Below are 20,167 nucleotides of genomic sequence, written 5' to 3' on the forward strand. Positions count from 1 at the left end.
TAATACTCAACTTTGAACCACTGTGCCAATTGCAAGTGCCTCGATTCGCAGCCTTCTATCCGGGTTTGTCTAGAATAGCGCGATAAAAACAAAAATGCAAACATAAACAAATGCGAAGCAGGAGCACGACAAATGGGGTACAACAACAACAAGAGAATCTCTGCTCTCTGGCCACCCACTCACATGGAGCTCCGCCCCTCACGAGCGGCTGCAGCTCGGTAAAAATAATTGAAAATTGAGTCGTTAAAAGCAGCTCGTGCAATTTGCATTTCAGTTGCGTTTCGAGCGCCCAACGGAACAGACGTCAACCCGAATCTGAATGTGAATGTGAGTGTGAGTGTAAGGCGAATACATTGTGAATAATATGAAAAGCTAATCACAGTCGCTGGCTAATATGCTCTAATATTAAAAACAATTTTAATTTGTTGACGAAAGCCAAACGTGTTGTCACACAATCTATGACACTTCAAATCAATATACTTGCATATATATTTCGGATTTGCAATACTGCATGTAAGTTACTAGGCGATTGGATCTAGAGAGGTCGTAATGCCACAGCCGAAACCCTAAAAGTGATTTTAATCAGACGTTTTTCTATTGCAATTGATTTCCCTGCAACGCGCTGGGCTTGTTCTCTTTTTTCTCTTGTTTTATTTTTGCAATTTTTCAATTGAGTTTAATCAGTGACGTAGCCACTGATGTAGCCCATGATTTAGTTCGAGAGGGATTCTCGTTTGCGCCCTACAAAATGGTTGGGGCAAACTAACAAACTGATTATAGTATAGATAAAAATTATTTGAGAAATAGACATACATATGAGGGATAGAGGAATGTACTTTTTGAAAAGTTCTAAAAGAGCTGAAGTTTCGAGTGGGCTTTACTTCCGATTGGGGTCTTTTTTTTTAAAGTAATCCTTTTCTAGTATTTCTTCTAAATCACACCCTTAGCTGCTCTAATTTGGAATTTTGTAATATGAGAAATATTTCTCTTATTTAACTTTGCTGTGCTATACACTGAATTTCGACTTACCAGAGATCTCTTAAAGTATTATATGTTTAATAATACACATATTTTCGATTTCCCTATCCGCTTTCGCTTTTACAATTAATTGTCGGCGCTCTCCACGAATGATATTTCCATATGTATGGCATTTTCTGTAGATTATTCTTGCAATGTCAAGAGCTATTGCAATTCATGGCGCATGTTCTATGGCTCTGTGTGTCATTGACATTGGATACTAATGATTAGATGCGCAAGCCAATTAATGATCTAAACGAGCTATGGAAGCAGATATAATAATTTCCGCATATCAACTAAATAGGAATGTAAAATCTAAAAATAGATAATTTAAACTAAATATTAATCCAGCTTAAAGTTATGTTCGGCATTATTATATAAGATCGAAATGTTGACTATTGAAGTGTTTGCCATTTAAGAATAATATGAAAACTAATATACCCCTTCTCTAATTTGGCAAATTTTAATTTACATGTAGAACAACGCCTAATTGACTGATGCACCTTAACTAAATATAGCACACATAATTAATGGCGTTTTAATTGTAGCAACAAAAAGGTAAACCCAGAGAATCAGTGAGACAGAGAGAGAGAAAGGCAGAACAAGTAATTTATTGAGATGAGAATCGTATGCATCATAATTTTATTGGCAACCACCTGCTGCTTGCCACCCACCCAGGCGTGCAATCGTGTGCCACAGGGAGCCACCGCAGCGAAGTCGCCCGTGGATGAGAATTTCGTTGTGTCCGTGGCGGGCCATGCACAGAGCTATGTGCCCGGCCAGAAATACAATGGTGAGTCGATCGATCAATGCCAACTCGAACTGCAGGCAGCTTCAGTTTGCCCACCTCTTCCGTAGTTACACTGAGCGCCTATTCGGGTCTATCGTTTGTGAGCTTTATGCTCGCCCTGGAGCTCGAGTCGGGCGCTACGGAGAGCGATCCGAATGCAATGGGCGCCTTTGAGCTGATCGACTTGTCGGAGACACGCTTCAGTCCACGCTGTCCCAATGTCGTGGAGAACACAAATACGAATCTGAAGACCCACGTGGACGTCGTTTGGGCAGCTCCGACCATGGCGGGTCAGGGCTGTGTGCTGATACGTGCGACAGTGATGCAGCATCGCGATGTTTGGTTCATGGACGATGGACTGCTGACCAAGCGCATGTGCGAGGAGGAAGTGGACGACATCAATACACAGCCCAGCATTGTGGATCCATGTTGTGCCTGCGATGAGGCCAAATATGAGGTGAGCAGGAGTCCGAAACGATCCCTCCAACAATTAGCAGCCCTTACATATGCCCATCTTTCCCAGCTAACCTTCGAGGGCAAATGGTCGCGACACACCCATCCCAAGGACTTTCCGGCCAACAGCTGGCGCACCAGGTTCAGCGACATCATCGGGGCCTCGCACACCATTGACTATCGCTTCTGGCAGTACGGCGAGCTGGCTAGCGAGGGCTTGCGCGAGGTAGCCGAGCACGGCTCGACGCGCACACTGGAAAGCGAGCTGAAGGATCAGAGCGAGCACATTCGAACGATTATCAAGGCGCGCGGCATTGCCTATCCAAATGTGACGGGCAAAACATTTGCAGTGTTTCGCGTCGACTCCAATCATCATTTGATCTCGCTGGTCTCTATGGTGGATCCATCGCCCGATTGGATAGTGGGCGTGTCTGGGCTAGAGCTATGCTTGCCCAATTGCTCGTGGGTGGAGAACAAGGTGCACAATCTATATCCCTGGGATGCGGGCACCGACAGCGGTCCCTCCTACATGGTCAGTTTATCTATCTATATATCTAGTGCTTATATCTAATATGATATCCTTTTATCTACTTTCATAGTCTGCCGATCAGCCGCAGGTGCCACCCGACGTTGTGCGTCGCATCAAGTCCAACTTTCCCAATGATCCACGCTCTCCCTTCTATGATCCCACAGGCGCGGAAATGAAGCCCTTGGCTACTTTGCACATAAACAGGCGTCGACTCTATGAAAAGAATTGTGAAACATCTGACGGTAAGCTCCGATTTAGTCTACAATAAGATCTCTCAATAAGATCTCTCCATCTTCCTTTCCCTTTCTCAGCGGAGCAGTTGCCTATGGAATGCGGCACTACCGCCTGGTCACGTTGGGATGAGTGCAGCACCAAATGTGGTCCTGGCAAACAGTACAGAACCCGCGAGTTTAGGAATCCAACACTAGCCATGGTAAGGAGCAACTGCGACTGTGAATAAGCCAATCTCTATCTAAAATTCTCAAACACCAGCGACACAGATGCAACAATGCATTGCGTGAGGAGAAGAACTGCATGGGTCGCAAGTGCGCCACATTTAACGAAGAGGCCTCGGAGGGCGCGCAGCCCGAGGCAGAGCAACCCAACATGGATCCCGAGTGTGGACTATCCGAGTGGAGCGAGTGGTCCTCGTGCACGGTGACCTGCGGCATAGGTGAGCTGGTGCGCACCCGCCACTACCTGAACAGGCGGGCCAAGAAGAAGTGCCAGAAGGCCAGCAAGGCGCGCTTGCAAGAGACCAGAGTCTGTGAGGCCATCGACTGTGGCGGCGACATAGGCAACGAGGCGGCCGGCGAGGGCGAGCCGGAGGGGGGTCAGGCGGAAGGCGCTGGAGAGGATGGCAATGCGGGCTCAGCGGAGAAGCGTTCGCTATTTCGCAACTTTCAGAGCTTCAATCAGCGCAGCGAGGACTATATACCGCCAGTGTGTGGCGTCTCGCCCTGGTCGGACTTCTCGCCCTGCCTGGGACCCTGTGGTGGCACCGGCCAGCGACGTCGCATGCGCAAAGTGTGGAACAACAATGAAGTCTACGGCGTGCACGATCCCTCAGATGACGGCACCGATCCCTGTCGCCACATCAAACTCATCGAAGTGGTCAACTGCACGAATCCCAGCTGCGATACGATTGTGCCCACCTATTGCTACGATTCGCTGCGCGTGAGCCACTGTCGCGACAGCGACGTGGCCAACTTCTGGTACTACGATCACGTGAGTGATCAGTGTGCCATTTACTGGTCGGATCGCTGCGACACGAATCAGAACAAATTCAAGTCGAAGGAGGAGTGCGAAGAGACCTGTCGCCTGCCCCGCCATAAGCAGGAGCTGCAGATCGAGCGCCTCAGCTCGGAGAAGCCGCAGCCCGTCGATTGCATGGTCTCCGAGTGGATTGCCCACAGCTGCAATGCCAGCTGCGGCGACGGCGTACAGCTGCGCACACGTCGCGTCTTGCGCACACCCAAATACGGCGGCAAGCCCTGCCCCAAGCACCTGGTGCGCATGGATCGCTGCTATCAGCGCTGCGACGACATGTATTCGGTGAGCGGCGCCTATGGCGAACGACGCCACATGCCCGCCAAGCTGCAGCCCCAGCTGGAGCCGCGCGATGAGTGCCGCTACTCCGAGTGGTCCGCCTGGACGCCCTGCACGGCCAGCTGCGGCGATAACTCTGTCCGGCAGCGCACGCGCACCCTCCTCAACACGGACCTGAGCTACAAGTGCAAGGACAGGGTGCGCATCGAGAAGTGCGTCATGATGCCGTGCCAGCTCGACAGCAACGACGACAGCGACAAGTGGTGAACGCGATTCCCACTGAATCAGCATGCCCGCTGAATACTCTACATACATCTGTATATCATATTAAACTAGCTACAAGTATTAGCAGCTCCCACAGTTTGCATGTCGATCGAGGCAATGGCTAACAACTATTTATCGTATTAATAATATATTAATAAAGAACTAAATAAATACATACATATATTAAATTGCTATAGGGGAATCTTTCATTCTACAATCCTTCATGAGGCGATCTTACAGCTAGGCTGAATTAAGAAAGAACTTCTCTAGCTTAAGCAGCAGAATTTCCTTATTTCAAATAAATAAACCAAAAAACCAGAATAAGCCCCAAATAGGGCAATATTTTTCACAGTTTTAGAGCTTTGATCAATTCAAAAAGTGCTCCAAGCTCGACAAAGCAATTTCTTTAACAAACAGTTGAACCTCCATTAGCCCATATATTTATTAGTTTTACGGCACGTTTTCGATCTCATATGATTTTCGCCATATGTTTGGGCGCTTGCTGTTCATCATTGACCTACATAAATTGCTGCTGGATAGCTAGACTATAAAATATTTAGCTCGAGTTCTCGCAAAAGTTCAAAGAACCTACGCAAAATAAATTAATTGGCGCCCAAGCGATGCAAAAGCCACACAGAAATTGTTGACGGCTTATTGAGGAACTCAACTCGAAATACAAATATTTCGAACGACCCAGGCGAACCAATTAAGATGGGTTTGAAGCGTCGCGACGCAGTCTGAGATATATGTATAATTGAAGCGTTACGTCAACTAAACGAAAAGCGAAACTCAAACCAATTCGGACAGTTATCATTGAGCCGTCACAGCGATTAGAAGTGCTGGGAAATGTGTCGAAGAGTTCTCTTATTATTTATGCTGAGTCTCAGTTGGCTCAGGCTCATTGCAGGCGGCTGTAATCGAATACCGCAAGGCGCATCGGGAGAGCGTTCGGCAGTCGATGATAATTTCAAAATATTAATCGATGGCAATCCGACGACCTATATACCCGATCATCAATACAATGGTGAGTGGGAAGAGTGAGAGAAGAGTGGCTAGAGCTGGAGAGAGATGGGGAGCTATTCTATATGAATAACATATTCTGCTTCTTAGTATCCCTCTCCTGCCCGACCAGCCTGAAGTTTATTAGCTTTACGTTAATTGTGGAAAGCGAGGATCCGTCGATGGCCTACAGCGGACCGGACATGGCCGGACACTTTGAGCTGTCCGACACGGCAGAGACTCGCTTCAGCACTGGCTGCGAGAACATGATCGAGAGCACCAATACGAATGCCAAGACACGCATCGATGTCTCCTGGATATCGCCAAAGCAACCGGACAGTGGCTGTGTTCTGATCAGGGCGGGCGTGGTGCAGCATCGTGACGTGTGGTTCATCGACGATGGCTTCCTGACCAAGCGCATCTGTCCAGAGGAAATCGACGAGCTGAACAGCCTAACGCCATCGCTGCAGAACTGCTGTGCCTGCGACGAGGCCAAGTACGAGGTATGAGTATTTCAGCTAGAGAACTGAGCAGAGCTCATCTCTTATATAATTATCAACTGCTCTATAGATCATATTGGAGCGCAAGTGGGCCAGGAATACGCATGCCAAGCATTTTCCAGCCGAGGCTTGGCGCACACGCCTGGGCGAAATCATAGGCGCCTCGCACACCTACAGCTACCGTTATTGGGCGTATGGGGGGCGGGCCAGTCAGGGCATGCGCGAAATGGCAGAGCACGGATCCACGCGTACATTGGAGCAGGAAATCAGGGATAATACACAGGTGGCAGAGTTTTGACTGGACATTGACTCTCCTAAGCCCATTCGCTCTAACTTTGCTGCTCTGCTCCTTTTCTAGAATGGCGAAGTGCGCACCATAATCAAGGCGCCTGGGATCGGTTACAAAAAGAACATCTTTGGCACCACCTTGGCGAATGCGCGCGTCGATCCACAGCATCATCAAATCTCGTTGGCAGCCAAAATTGATCCATCTCCAGACTGGATAGTGGGCGTGGCGGGCCTAGAGCTGTGCTTGAGCAATTGCACTTGGCTGGAGCGCAAGGTGCTCAATTTATATCCCTGGGATATTGGCACCGACTCGGGTCCCTCGTATATGGTGAGAGCAGATCAAGTTCTGTTGACTTTAAGCTAAACAAATTTCCTTCAACAGTCACCCGATCAGCCACAAGTGCCGCCGGATGTTATACGCCGCATTACTTCATCGTTTCCGAGCGATTACCGTTCGCCGTTCTTTGATGATTCAGGTGCTCCAATGAAACCGCTGGCCACGCTTTATGTGACCCGAAAGAAGCTATACATACGCGAGTGTGAGGAGGGTGAGGCTGGACAGATAATTATAACTAAAAACTATCATAACTCATCAATCCTGATCTTCCAGTTCCTCAAGACGGTCCTTTGGAGTGCGCAACTCATCCGTGGAACGAGTGGAGCAACTGCAGCACGCGCTGTGGACCTGGCTACTCGCAGCGCTATCGCAGCTACAAGAATCCTGCACTTGCAGCCAGCTACAATTGCGACAATCGCATGGAGGAGGTGCGTCAGTGCCAGGGCACGAGATGCGGCGCGGACGACGAAGGGATGGGAAATGGTGAATTTAATGAGGATGGCAACGGTCCGGCGACCATGGCCGAGTGTGAGATGACCCAGTGGAGCGAATGGTCGCCATGCTCAAAGACCTGTGGGCGTGGCATATCGACACGCAGACGCGACTATCACAATCCCCAAGCAAAGCCGCGTTGCCAGTCAGTGGTGCGACTGCCTCTCGAGGAGACAAGGCCGTGCTCGGGTATCGACTGCGGTGGCTCCATAACTGACAATGGTGACATCGATGGGCTACAGCCGGACTCTGATCCTTTTGGAGAAGCCAATGAAGCGGGCTTCGAAACTAATAGACCCGTCTGGGGCACGAATAACAACTACAACAACAACAGAAGGCCAAGCTTGGACAGAAACAATCAAGGCTGGAGTGGGAACACTTTGGCGAAGCCCAACTACCCAGAGCAAGGCAAGAGCAACCGACGACAGCCCTACGAATTAGAGCGACCCACAGTGAATAGCTATTATAATGAGCAGAGGAGCAATAGCTACAACGACTACAAGCAGAACAACCGAGAGGAGAGCAACAGCGACTACAAACAGGATAATCGAGAGGAGAGCTACAGCGACTACAAACAGGATAGTCGAGGCAGTAGCTACGACAACAAATACGATGCAGGCTCCAGCGTCAACGACTACAGTAATACCCTATACAGAGGCGGCTTGTCCACCCGTGCTCCCTTTGCTCCACACTATTCAGGCTATGGCCTGGGCCAGCAGGAGACGGTTGGCAGCAATTACAACGTGATCCAGGACTACTGCTACGAGAAGCCCTTCGCCTCGACGGTCCCCTGCCTGGCCAATCCGGTCATTGTGCGCAACTATTGGTTCTACGATCACGACGATCACCAGTGCAAAATCTTCACCACAGACAATTGCGACGAGAACAACAATCGCTTTCGCACTCTGATGGCCTGCGAGGGCACCTGTCTGCTGCCCCAAATCAATTCCGTACGCACCGACGATCCCGAAGAGAGCCCGTTTGCAGGTGACAACGCCTATGGCGGCGATACGTTCCAGACCAGCGGCGGCGGCTTCAGAGGCGACGAAGGCTTTGGCCAGCCCATGGCACAGACAAGAAACAAATATAGCAATGCCAGACGTGGCAGATATGGCAGTTAATCATTTGAATTTAATAAAGTTTAATGCAAAAGCAAAAATTATTTAGATACGTTTTTGCCTTGGTTAAGAAGTGACGATATTTCAAATATCGTATATCCCTATAAAGGATATATATGTAATTAAATATAACTTGACAAGTTGAGCTCACATCTTTATTATTGCGAAAAAGTCGAAATGCTTAGTAATATTAGCCTGTCTTAGGCATTATTAATAGATCTATGTCTAATTTAACACGCTCGCAGAATAGATATGTATATAAAATTTTCCACATTTTTGTATTTTTTAACGTTGTCTCTAAACGAATTTGATGGTCAAATAGTTCCATTTGAATAAGATTAATATCTGCCACATGTTTTCTAATTCCAAATACTGTAAGCACTTCATATAGCCTTATAAAGCATATGTTCTCCATTTACGCAATAATCTTCGGAAGTCTTTAAGCCATGGCTCTCTCTTTATTCTCCATTTGTTTTCTTTATAGTCTTTAAGAATTACAATCTCTTTTCGTTAAGCGCTGCAGCATAGGCGGCTCTCTTGTATTCTCTTTAAATTCAATACGATCTTAATATAATATAGTTTGTTTTTCCGGCTTTTGTGGGCAGTGTCTGCTGATAAGTGAATTTTTTTGTATTTGTATCAGTGGGTCAGAGAAATAAAGTTCTCTTGCCGGGCAGAGCTTATCAGCATCTCTCAGCAATTGGCTTTTTGCGAACCCACAGCCAGAACCGAAAGAACTGTTTGACGCTCAGTTTCAAACAGTAGCTCAAGACGACAAGTCAGACATTTGAGAATTTTATTCGAGAACTTAATAGAATGTGGTATTTATTGGTGGTGTACGTGCTATTGCCGTACTCTAGCTGGGCATTGATCTGCACACGTCATCCGGCCAATACCCATACGCCCAAGTCTCCGGTGGATGAGAACTATGTGATAAGCATAACGGGCAATCCGGAAACCTATATACTCGGACAGGAGTACAACGGTGAGCGCGTGAGTTCATTGACCTTGCGCTTGAACTTCAAAATTCTGTGTCCGATTGCTCACGAATCGTTTAAGTGCGTAAAAAAAAAAAACAAAAGTGCTTAAGAGTAATCGATGCGATGATACCCTGTACTCAGCTTTCTTAACTACATTCAGATTTACTTAGTGACTTGCAAATTCTAATCAGTATCTGTCTAGGAAATACACTTCCACAAGTTCATCCTACCTTTTACGCTGATTTATTTTTACTCAATGTCTAAGTGAACGAGACAAAGTTGAGAGTAATCCATTTGCTGATACTCTGTGGACAATTTTTACTCGTATTTACTAAGTGATTCACAAATTCTAATCGCAATTTTCCGCTCTTTCATTATACTCCTGCCATTCTATGTGTACAGGGTATATATAAAAAAAAAAGAAAACAAATACAAACGTTTCGCAATACTTGCGCTTTGTAAACAAAATAGAGGCATTCGCTTCAGTCTTATCAGGATATTGCGAATTTGAAAGGTCTCACGATTTTCAAGGTCGGCTTCCCCGATAGCTGCCGTCTATATACAACATATGATTTCTTATTCCATTGGCGTTTTCTCTCTTTTTTTTCGACAGTTTCGCTGAATGCATTCAATGGACATCGCTTTATTAGCTATATACTGGCGTTGGAGAATGAGAACGGCGACTTCAGCTATGTCAACGATCTGGGTCGCTTCGAGCTCAGCAATTTGATTGAGTCACGTTTCAATCCCAACTGCATTAACATGGTGGAGAACACAAATACCAATCCCAAGACCCATATACATCTGACGTGGATAGCGCCCAGTGAGCCGGGCAACGGTTGCATATTGATACGTGCAACGGTGTTGCAGCATCGCGACGTCTGGCACATGGACGATGGCGGACTGACGCGTCGCATATGCGAGGAGGTTGTCGATGATGTCGAAAGTCAACCTACGGGCATTGCTCTAAACCATCCATGCTGTGCCTGCGACGAGGCGAGATATGAGGTGAGTAAATCGATTGAGCAACCAAGACTATATCAATAGAATGGGAAAAATCATGTCAGCTACAGGCAGTCATCTGGCAAGATATCATATGACTCAAAATAATTCCTTATAATTTACAATTTGCCTAAAATCAAAGAACTTCCCTTTCTAGCTAACATTCGAAGGCGTCTGGTCACGTAATTTACATCCACGGTATTTTCCAGCTCGTGGTTGGGAGACACGCTTCTGTGAACTGGTAGGCGCCGCACATAGCTCTGACTATCGCTTTTGGGAGTCCGGTCAATTAGCTAGCGAAGGAATGAAGCAATATGCCGAGCACTGCACTTCCCGCCTGCTTGAGCGTGAATTTAGCATCAATTTTCGGGTGAGCCTGACGCATCCCTGAAAAGTGTTCAATTAATCAAGTCTTATTTGCAGGATCAAAAGATACGCACCATTATTAAGGCACGTGGACCCGCCTTTCCCCATCTAAATAGCAAAACAATGGCATCGGTACGTGTAGATCCTGTGCATCATATGATATCATTTGCCTCCAAAATTGAGCCCTCACCAGATTGGATCGTGGGCGTAAGTGGGCTGGAATTATGTCTACGCAACTGCACGTGGTTGGAGTCAAGGGTGATCAACTTGTATCCCTGGGATATAGGCACAGATGCGGGACCCACTTATACGGTAAGTAAAAGAAGGCGTGGCACATCAATTGGAATTGATTTTGTTCCTTCTTCCTCCTCTTCCAGTCACCCGATCAGCCACAGGTGCCGCCAGATGTTATTAGACGCATACGGTCCGACTTTCCCAATGATCCGCGTTCACCGTTCTACGATGAGTCGGGAGCGCCGATGAAGCCCATGGCCATTCTAACAGTGAAACGTCAGCGCATCTACGAGCGACGCTGTGCAGATGAAGATTGTAAGCAGTTTTAGAATTTAAGCATACAAAAATAACTAAAATCTACACTACTTTAGCTAACAATGATCCGGATGTGCCGCGCGAATGTCTAACGCATCCGTGGTCCAGCTGGAGCGATTGCTCATCGAAATGCGGCGAGGGCATGCAGTACAGACGACGAGTCTACAAGCAACCAGAGCTGGCCAGGATTTACAATTGCAACGTGCCGCAGTATGAGGAGCGCGCCTGCGACGGCCAGGTCTGCGGCCTGAGCGGCAACCCAATGCGGCCTATTGATGATCAGGATGAATTCAACATGGGTCTCGAGTATCAGCAGCAGGGAAATGCATATCAGAGACGCGCTGAATGCCAATTGTCTGGATGGAGTGGCTGGAGCCCATGCAGCGTCACCTGTGGAGAGGGCTATCAATCGCGGCAACGACAATACCTGAATCCCAGCGCCGAGCTGAAATGCCAGAGCGTGCGACGACTAGAGCTGCAGGAGACGCGGCCATGTGCGGGCAGAGCCTGTTTGGGTAACTTAAATGGAGGCGACATTGAGGCGCCGTATGATGAACGAGAGCCACAGCCAGAGCTGGAACAAGAGCAGGAGAATGAGCAAGAGCCTTTTGGCAACAATAATTTTAATAGGGATTACGATGTGGAGCAAACGGATGAGGGTCGTAGACTAGGTGGCTTTGATGTAGGCAACTTGAAGGGCAGCGAAGGAAGATTAAATTATGGGCAAACGCCACGACTGGAGGATGTGGAGCGTTCGTCTTGGAACCGTAGACGACCCAGCGACAAATACAGAGAGAATGAACAGCGAACCCGTTATGGCAACAGAGATATGACTGACACTCTGGGACCTGCAGAGCAAGAGGAAGATGATCAGCAGCAGCGCAAGTCCTGGAACAGAATGAACAACAACAACTACAACAGAAACTTGAATCGAGAAAATGTCGAAGGCGTAGAAGATATGGATACGAACTTGGCAAAGCGCTGCTTTCAAATGCTGCGAACCAATCAGCCACGCTGCAGAAATCAGACAATCGTCGGTCACTTTTGGTTCTACAATTTCTGTGTGGACGAGTGCATGTTATTTGCGGCGGATCCCTGCGATCGAAATGTGAATAAGTTCAGCAGATGGGAGGAGTGTGAAGAGTGCCGTCGTTCCGAATTTCAACAGCTGCAAGAGCAACGGTCCATCTCACATGAATGCGAGCTGATTTTAGCCTCGCAGCGGGCGCAGCAAAGAAATCGTGAAGAACAGCTCAGCAGCTACTCTAACGGCAGAAGGCGAAATAATGGCAATCGGCAATGGGGTTAAATGTAAGATTGTAATCTAAGATAATTTTAATTAGCTGAAAATGTGTGAACTTTTTTTCATTAGTTTAATAAATATGAATTCTGAAACGTGGTTCCAAATTAATTTGAACTACCGTTATAATTGAAAATGAAAAGTCATCGCGCCAAATTCGATAACACTAAAATGTACTCGATACTTTCTCATATGTAGAAATTAAAATATTTTTAAATTATTGTAGATTGTACATTTAAATATTTATTTGCATACAAATAATTAAATTGGTACTCGTAATATATAATCAGAAATAAATTTCATTTTTACTGATGAAACGCAATAATGATTAACTTTGGCATGTAATGGCAACTCTGTCAGTATTGGACAGCAAAATTTCGGCATCAGAGTTTAAAGAGTTTAAAGTAGAAAAAAATAGAAAATATGCAACAAAATCGTTTAAATGTTATACGTAGTCTATTGGCGCTTCGTTCGCTGACACTCCAGATACCCAAATATTCAAGCACAATTGATGATTCTCCTAGGCCACAGCAATTAATATTTCATCGGTATCTTACACAAGCAATAACAACAAAAACAAAAACTGATGAACAAAAGGCAAATAAACTAAAGCAAAAGATAACGCTTATTGGACAGAATGAATCCATTAATATTACCACTCTCGAGGAGGCCCAAAAGTTGGCCAAACGTCGCGATTTGCATTTGCTGCGTTTGCAACAGCCGGATGCAAAAACCGGTCGCCTGGTGTTCAAGTAGGTGCAGTCGAGGTGGTCTATATACTATTCTTAATACTTATTTTTTCTATGTAGATTAGTCACATCTGCTGAAATGTTGGCTGATGAGACACAGGGCAAAGGCACTACCAAATCTACGGATAAGCAGGGCCACAAAAAATCGGAAAAGTCCTTAACCATTGGCGCTCGAATGGCCGAGCATGATTTGTCTTCCAGGCTAAAGAATATAATCAAATGGCTAAATAAACGACACGAGGTGCGCATTCTCATCCAGGGAAATGTGAGTGGCGCCGATGAAGGCAATGTGGATCGCATTGTCAAGGCCATTGAGACGACCATCAAGGAGCCGCAAGTGATTGGCAAAATCGTGCAAAAGCGCCAAAAGGAAAACTACGTCAAATTCAACATAATCCCAGTGGCACCTGCAGCGCAAACAGAGGAAGCTCCAGTAAAGCAATTGTGACAACCAATGGGCCTATTTATGCCCATCCCAACAGCCCCAACAGATAAGCTCCTAATTGATTTGTCTCCGATCTTCGGTAATCTAGATACAGTCCAGGCAAAGCAGAGCTACTCCACCTGTCGGAGCCAGGAACCAAACAAACCAGATGGCAATAAATCAATAGTAGCTGGTGTTGTCTCAATCGTATTCATGTTCGTCTTAAAATACGTCATTTGGATACGCGCATTATCGAGCGACGATCAGTTCAGTGATGAGAGTATGAGCAGTTTGGAAAGTAGGAGCACAGATATGGATTAAATTAATCATTTGCAACAAGTCTGATTATTTTAATTGTTAATAGACAATAGTTATGCCATTTATTGAAGCAAATACATACATTTATATCCATCATGATTTCTGTTGGTATATTCTATATATATTCGATTTGATATATTATCTATAAACAAAGTGTTAGTGGGAAGCTTAAAAAGGGTTCCTCTACAAATTTGTAAATCAAACAAATTGATCTGATAAACGCTTCTGGATTTAAGATTGTTCCTATGATTAGGATTTGTCTTCCTCTATTTTTATTAACTTTATGTTACATAATTTTGCAAAAATAAAACGCATTTTTATGCATTTCTTTAAATATGTTTTATTTACTTTATTTATAAGCACTTAATAATATAGTGCTATAGATTTATTCATATACATGTAATATTTGATTTTATTTTATTAATTTTCGTTCTATTTATTTTCGAGGCTATATTTGTGTATTTAAATATGAAACATAATTAAATTTGAATAACATATAATCTATTGAAGTATAATTTTATATTAATATATATGTATATAAATGGAATTTCGATTAAAGGGGACATTGCACATAAATAAGCTAATTATAAAATAAAAAATTATATAAAGCTTTCTTTTTTTTGGTTAATCAAAAATAAGTTTTTTGTGAGTTTATTAAGTGGAATATTAATTGCTATTTTATTTTTAGAAATACAATGTTTTCAAGAAGTGAAAGACAGGCAGAGGTGAATCTGTAGTTTGAACAAATTCTAAATGGACTTCACGAAATATAATCAGGTATTGAGGCTATATAACATATATGCATAAATAGAAACTAAGACAAAACAAATAAATTACTTAGACAAAGTTTTACAAATACGGCACAAGGAACTTTTGCTATTTAAAATTAAAAATGTTAAATAAAGATTTGTGAACAAAAACTATTTTAAGAGCAGTTAAAAAATTGGAGTGATAAAACCTCACATTCCGCCGACAAACCGATAATCGGCTTAAGCTATTATATTTTTTAAAAATATTTGTTTAAAACATGGACATTTCGTAATTAGCTGAAAATTTTTGGAATGACAAAACTAAATAAATTAACTACAGTAAATGCAAAAGCGTGTTATTTTTTGGATAAGCTGCGTTCTTGTTGCTTTCTTTTTTTTTTTTTTCCTCATTGTAGTTGATGTTGTTGGTTCCACTTACTATTACAAAAAGAGCTTTAGACGCGCTGTATTTCAAACAGCTTGACCTCCGTATCATACCAAATAGCCGGCTCTACATTCCGCAAATAGATAACGCCCCAAATGTAGGTGCGAAACCAGGCCGTAGTTCCAGAATTCGCTTGATATTTTCGTATTAAGATGGGATGCGGCACAGGAAGCAGACCCACCAGGGTGCCATGCTGCAAGAACTTCAGTATTTCCGATTCGTCAGTGAGACCCTTGTCAATGCAAATCTTTTCCACCTGCGGCACGAGCACCTGCAGCAGACGCATTATCGTTTGCAACGGTAACTTCGAACGCCAAGAGACAATCCATTCGGGTGTGGGCGTCCAGCGATCGTTGTCACCCGGCACCATGCGTATACTGGCTCGGTGTGCAACCGATAAACGCGTCTGATCCAGCGTAGGCGACGCGGATTTGGCGGGCGACAGGTCGTTGGCTTTATCATTGGGATGCGGATGCTCGCGTTCAGTCATTTGACCTATGTTTGGAGTGTCCAGCAGCGATGTTTTCAGTGTGCCCGGCTCGGCGGGCTGTGCTACCGGTGCTGCGGAGTCCAGCTGTGTGTCGCCCAGCTGTGAACGCTCATGTGATTCCGTTTCCGATTCGAGATCCTCTTCGGCAGTACCAGAAGCAGCAGCAGCCGCAGCTGCAGCTGCAGCAGCAGTCTTCTTGTTCGCTACAACATCTTCAACATCTTCGTCTTCCTCTTCATCCTCCTCGTCAATATAATCGTCTTCGGGTGCTTGTGCCGATGGTAGTTCCTGGCTAGTCGTAGTTGTGGCCGGCTTTCTCTGTGGCACGCGTGGCAAATTAAATTTGCCACCCGTTTTTCGCCCACTTAGACACTTGGCTATGCCCGCCATATCTGTCGGCAAATTGGCCATGGCATGAAAGACATGGCGTTTGCGTATGATCGTATAAACTAAATTCGAATTTCCATCAAATTGATACTGTATAATGTTGTTGAAGATCTCCAGCAAGAAGAAGACCAAATGGTGATTGCTTGGCGCCGAGAGCAGAAACCAAGGCGTACTAAAGGCTTCCAGCAAATGCAACAGCTTTACGCTGGCCACCATCGACAGGGTTTTTAGATATGGCGAAACATTCACCAATATTGTCAACAAGCAATCAAACAGTGGCTGCAAACGCTGATGTCCTGTGGCTATAATCTTGTGAAACACTGTGATAAGCAGATCCGCATGGGTGCCAGTGAAGACCGGTATGTCCATGGGCACCGTTGCCGAGTAAGCCTTGTTTAAGCGCACGCCAAAGTTACGTTCACCTAAGCAAAGCATTGTAGTGAGGTTTAATTCATTATTATTTGTATTAATTAATAAAATCATTTAAGTCTCACCCGATAGCAGCAGCAGTATAAAGACGCCGATGTGCATAAGACCAACACGCGATTGATCCGCACGCGAATAATTCAAATGATATAGTATTGGTATGAGTATGTCAAGCACATCCGAGCTCTTTAGTACAAAGTACAAGAACTTTTTGTTATAGTCGCAGATCTTCCAGAACAGAATAAGTAGCTCCTGATGACAATGCAGGCGTTTTGTTGAATTGGGTAAATAGTTTTGGACGAGCGGATTGTTCAGTAGCCGCGTTATGCCGCGCAGCACAAAATGGAAATCCTCATCGCGATGAACGCGTGATAAATAATTGATAAACAGATTATCGCCACAGCCGCCCTCGTCGTATGGCGTGACCAGCACGCCTCCAGCATGAGCCAGTTGATGTTGCTGCTGCTGCTGTTGTTGCAACTGTTGGTGCTGTACGACCATGTCATGATCGAGTGTAACTATAAGTAGTTGCAAACAGGCCTCTACCAACGGTTCGGTCGTGTCCGCGAATATCAAATGGTTGTAGGGCACACCAAAGCCAACCGGATCATAGGAGCAAACAGTATTTAAGAAAGACGTGAACAGAGGCAACGCATGTCTGTTGTCTGCGGAGGTGAAGTAGGCAATCCACTTGTTGGGCTCTTCTGATTGCTGAGGTGTGCGATACATGGGCTCCGAGAAACAGGTGAGCAGCAACTTCAATAGCTCCGTCCGCCTGCGTTCCATGTGCGCATTGCGTGGCGGAGATTGAGCAAATCCTACACCGGCCTCCCAGATGTATTCGCAGCTATCAATATTGGCCAACTCCTCGGCCTTCTCTGGGCCTGCGCGCCTCGTTGCCGTCACAGTGAAATCTGGACAGAATAATAAATCACATATGGCATTGATAAGGGATTGGGCCAGAGGCACAGTTTGACCATGATTCGCCTGCTCTTGAGCGGGCAGATTGCTCCAAAAGAAATCACGCCACTTATCATCCTCGAAGATGTAAGGCAATATTCGTATGAGCAACCTTACGCAGTTCAGCACGCATTGTTGCTCCGCCTGAGTGCGACAGCTGCTGTCGACAGCCTGGGCCAACTTTTCTACAGCCTTGTAACAAAGTGTAGCTAAATTCGCAGGATTATCGTTTCTAATTTGACGTATTTCACTTGCTGTCACCAGTGCAAAGACATCCTCCAGCGTTGTTTGATGCGCCTGCCAGAATTGATCCCAGAACTGGTCATCGTTGTTGTCAATCTTTTGATTCTTCTGCGTCAGCTGAACAATTGCTTTGCGAAAGTTTAGCTTTGAGTCGGTGTTTCCCATATTGTGTGGTTGTTAATGTGTAAATACGTCTTTGTTGCAGCTACTCTGTTTGCTATTGCCTCAAACAAAGTGAATACAATTGCAGTGTTGGAGTTTTACATAAATTTTGCTTCGTCTTCAATGAGAAAATTAAGAAATTCGCCTACGCACGACTAAGAAAATAGAGTATCAAGTGTGTTGTTGTTGTTGGTTGCCAGCAGAGGTGTCATAGTGTATCGATTTGCTATCGAACTCCAACAAGTCTGGCAGCACTTGCTTCATAATCGCTGACACAGCCAAATAATTCTAGTTAGCTCGTAACGAACAAAGTGAAATGTATATTAATTTTAATTTAATTCCCTAAACGTTAGTAATTATTTATCTTCAGCTCGCTAAGTAACGATAGAAGCCATTTAACATTGCCAATAGGGCACTAGCGACACGATAGCTAACAATCGTATAGGATAATCGTTAATTTATCATGATGAGCGAAAAACAGCTGGCAGCAAAAGTATCGATAATTTCCGCAACATTTATTGTTTTTCATGCAAACTGGTCCGGCAAATTGTTTAAATGTCGTTCAAATTGGTTTAAGTAATTCTAAAATAGAATGGGTTATGATGAACGCAGCGATGGCAGTAGCTCTAGCGATGCACAAGATTGTTTTCAACGCAACATGTCAACGAAAATGGGTACACAACAGGTCACGATGCCTAAGCATATTCCCTTCCCGGAGCATGCAACCACATCAGAATGGCTGAGTGAGCTTATAATGTGCGCCTTTACCATGGGCGCAGCTATTGTACAATTCATAAACATTTACCGCACCAACTGGTGGTTGCCGCAATTCCAAGCACGCCACATGGTGGTATGTAATAATTGGATGGAAATATAAATCCGACTTAATACTCCTATTTCATTTGCAGAACATTGAACTAATCGATCCGTATTTACGTTACCTTATTCTCATATTGAATACGAGACGATTTCTGTATTGTATGCTTTTGGCCAAATGGAAGAACAATGAGTGTCGCATAGTCCGCATGAGCATTAAATATGGCTTCGGTGGAGTCGTTCAGCTAGGTCTGTGCTATTGCGCTTTCAGGCTCTATCAGACACACACCTACATGTTGCTCTTCTATCTAAGTTATCCGTAAGTAATTAAGTAATTTATACTTTTTCTACTACATATTTGCTATCCTTTTAGTGTTATGGTCTATCTCCTCATCTTTGGCTTCCAATTGGAACCGTTTCTACGCACTCGCTTCGAAGTACCTGGCGTTTATATTAACGATCTGCCCGTGCATAGCTGCACAACGAATGCCGCTCAAATACGCGACGAAATTGAAACGCTTCGTCACGATTTCAACAGACGCTTCAAGCAGTTGATCTTCACATGCATGCTGAATGCCTATCTAGTGCTCATACCCTGCCTTTTGTCATTGAGTGTACAGTATAATGTCATGCGTGCGGCACAGCACTGCATCATCGTTTGTTTGGGTGCATTTAGCTTGTCAGCTGTCTTTCAATATCCGGCAAAGTACAGCGATACGCTACATCGAGCCACTTTGCATTTGGGCAGCTGGCAGCGCATGGATCGCGATCCACAGGCAGCGCCGTCGCAACTAATTGTGGCAGCGAACGCACAGAACTGGTCAAAGTATACTGTCTACGGGCATGGGACAGTAGTAAAGCACAATGGAGCGCTCTATCGGAGTCACGGCCTGGTCACTGTTGCCACGCCCGGCAATGCCAGTCATCTCCGATTCTATGTAAGTAAAACTCTTCTATATTTTTTAGCCAGATACTTATATATCATTATCTCTATTCACAGAAGCTGTTCCACAACCCCACTGTCATTTACTCCACATTAGCATCTCTGCAGGCAGCAGTGCTCCTAGTGGAGATTGCATCATTGAGCGCTGCCAGCATTGAATGGCATTTTGTACTGTCCATTAGCTTTGTAGCATTTACTAGCATGGTCGCTTTCTTCAAGCTGGTACGAGATTATTTGATTACCAAACATTTGTATAAAGCAGAATGTTCCACCATTTACAATTAAGTTAGCTAAGAGCAGAATCATAGCTTTACCATAGCTATATGAATAGGATATAATCGAATTGATATATGGACAGCTTAAATTAACTAATTCAAGTTCAATATGTAGATCTTGTATCTTAAGCCAATGATAAATGTAAAATAACATAAGAAAATAACAGATAATATAGACTAACGTTCAATAAATTAAACAGACAAACTATTCTAACTATAAAATCTTGTATACTTTTATGTAACAGGCA

At 44.8% G+C, this 20,167-nt stretch overlaps 6 protein-coding genes across 8 annotated transcripts; 5 read left to right on the forward strand and 1 right to left on the reverse strand.

The window, feature by feature from the left end:
- Positions 1-265: 265 nt before the first annotated feature.
- On the forward strand, positions 266-4,789 carry LOC6579798 (spondin-1). Of its 3 annotated transcripts, none has more exons than XM_015163874.3 (7): positions 266-327; positions 1,566-1,810; positions 1,876-2,264; positions 2,331-2,792; positions 2,860-3,031; positions 3,101-3,222; positions 3,282-4,789. In XM_015163874.3, the coding sequence occupies exons 2-7, from the start codon at positions 1,636-1,638 to the stop codon at positions 4,602-4,604; spliced, it is 2,643 nt and encodes an 880-aa protein (XP_015019360.1). In that variant the 5' UTR covers positions 266-327; positions 1,566-1,635; the 3' UTR covers positions 4,605-4,789. The 3 variants fall into 3 exon arrangements, with proteins under 3 accessions (XP_015019360.1, XP_002005675.1, XP_015019361.1); XM_002005639.4 differs by having other exon boundaries at positions 285-513; XM_015163875.3 differs by having other exon boundaries at positions 308-333.
- Positions 4,790-5,421: 632 nt separating this feature from the next.
- LOC6579799 (spondin-1) lies at positions 5,422-8,379 on the forward strand. The gene is made up of 6 exons (XM_002005640.3): positions 5,422-5,625; positions 5,712-6,103; positions 6,171-6,383; positions 6,459-6,716; positions 6,771-6,936; positions 6,999-8,379. Exons 1-6 carry the CDS (start codon positions 5,448-5,450, stop codon positions 8,336-8,338), a joined length of 2,547 nt encoding a protein of 848 aa, XP_002005676.1. The 5' UTR covers positions 5,422-5,447; the 3' UTR covers positions 8,339-8,379.
- A 726-nt stretch (positions 8,380-9,105) lies between these two features.
- On the forward strand, positions 9,106-12,627 carry LOC6579800 (spondin-1). The gene is made up of 6 exons (XM_002005641.4): positions 9,106-9,320; positions 9,929-10,323; positions 10,475-10,687; positions 10,741-10,995; positions 11,061-11,232; positions 11,289-12,627. Exons 1-6 carry the CDS (start codon positions 9,152-9,154, stop codon positions 12,539-12,541), a joined length of 2,457 nt encoding a protein of 818 aa, XP_002005677.1. The 5' UTR covers positions 9,106-9,151; the 3' UTR covers positions 12,542-12,627.
- A 243-nt stretch (positions 12,628-12,870) lies between these two features.
- Positions 12,871-14,122, forward strand: LOC6579801 (translation initiation factor IF-3, mitochondrial). The gene is made up of 2 exons (XM_002005642.4): positions 12,871-13,284; positions 13,342-14,122. Exons 1-2 carry the CDS (start codon positions 12,956-12,958, stop codon positions 13,727-13,729), a joined length of 717 nt encoding a protein of 238 aa, XP_002005678.1. The 5' UTR covers positions 12,871-12,955; the 3' UTR covers positions 13,730-14,122.
- An 853-nt stretch (positions 14,123-14,975) lies between these two features.
- On the reverse strand, positions 14,976-18,102 carry LOC6579802 (protein HID1). Its single transcript, XM_032729730.2, has 2 exons — positions 16,589-18,102; positions 14,976-16,516 (listed from the first exon to the last, which is right to left on the reverse strand). The coding sequence occupies exons 1-2, from the start codon at positions 17,886-17,888 to the stop codon at positions 15,228-15,230; spliced, it is 2,589 nt and encodes an 862-aa protein (XP_032585621.2). The 5' UTR covers positions 17,889-18,102; the 3' UTR covers positions 14,976-15,227.
- A 257-nt stretch (positions 18,103-18,359) lies between these two features.
- LOC6579803 (transmembrane protein 39A-B) lies at positions 18,360-20,141 on the forward strand. Its single transcript, XM_002005644.4, has 4 exons — positions 18,360-18,735; positions 18,794-19,020; positions 19,075-19,639; positions 19,702-20,141. Exons 1-4 carry the CDS (start codon positions 18,478-18,480, stop codon positions 19,927-19,929), a joined length of 1,278 nt encoding a protein of 425 aa, XP_002005680.4. The 5' UTR covers positions 18,360-18,477; the 3' UTR covers positions 19,930-20,141.
- Positions 20,142-20,167: the final 26 nt, after the last annotated feature.

This window comes from Drosophila mojavensis, unplaced genomic scaffold (assembly GCF_018153725.1).
Source record: "Drosophila mojavensis isolate 15081-1352.22 unplaced genomic scaffold, ASM1815372v1 contig_80, whole genome shotgun sequence".
Classification (NCBI taxonomy): domain Eukaryota; kingdom Metazoa; phylum Arthropoda; class Insecta; order Diptera; family Drosophilidae; genus Drosophila; species Drosophila mojavensis.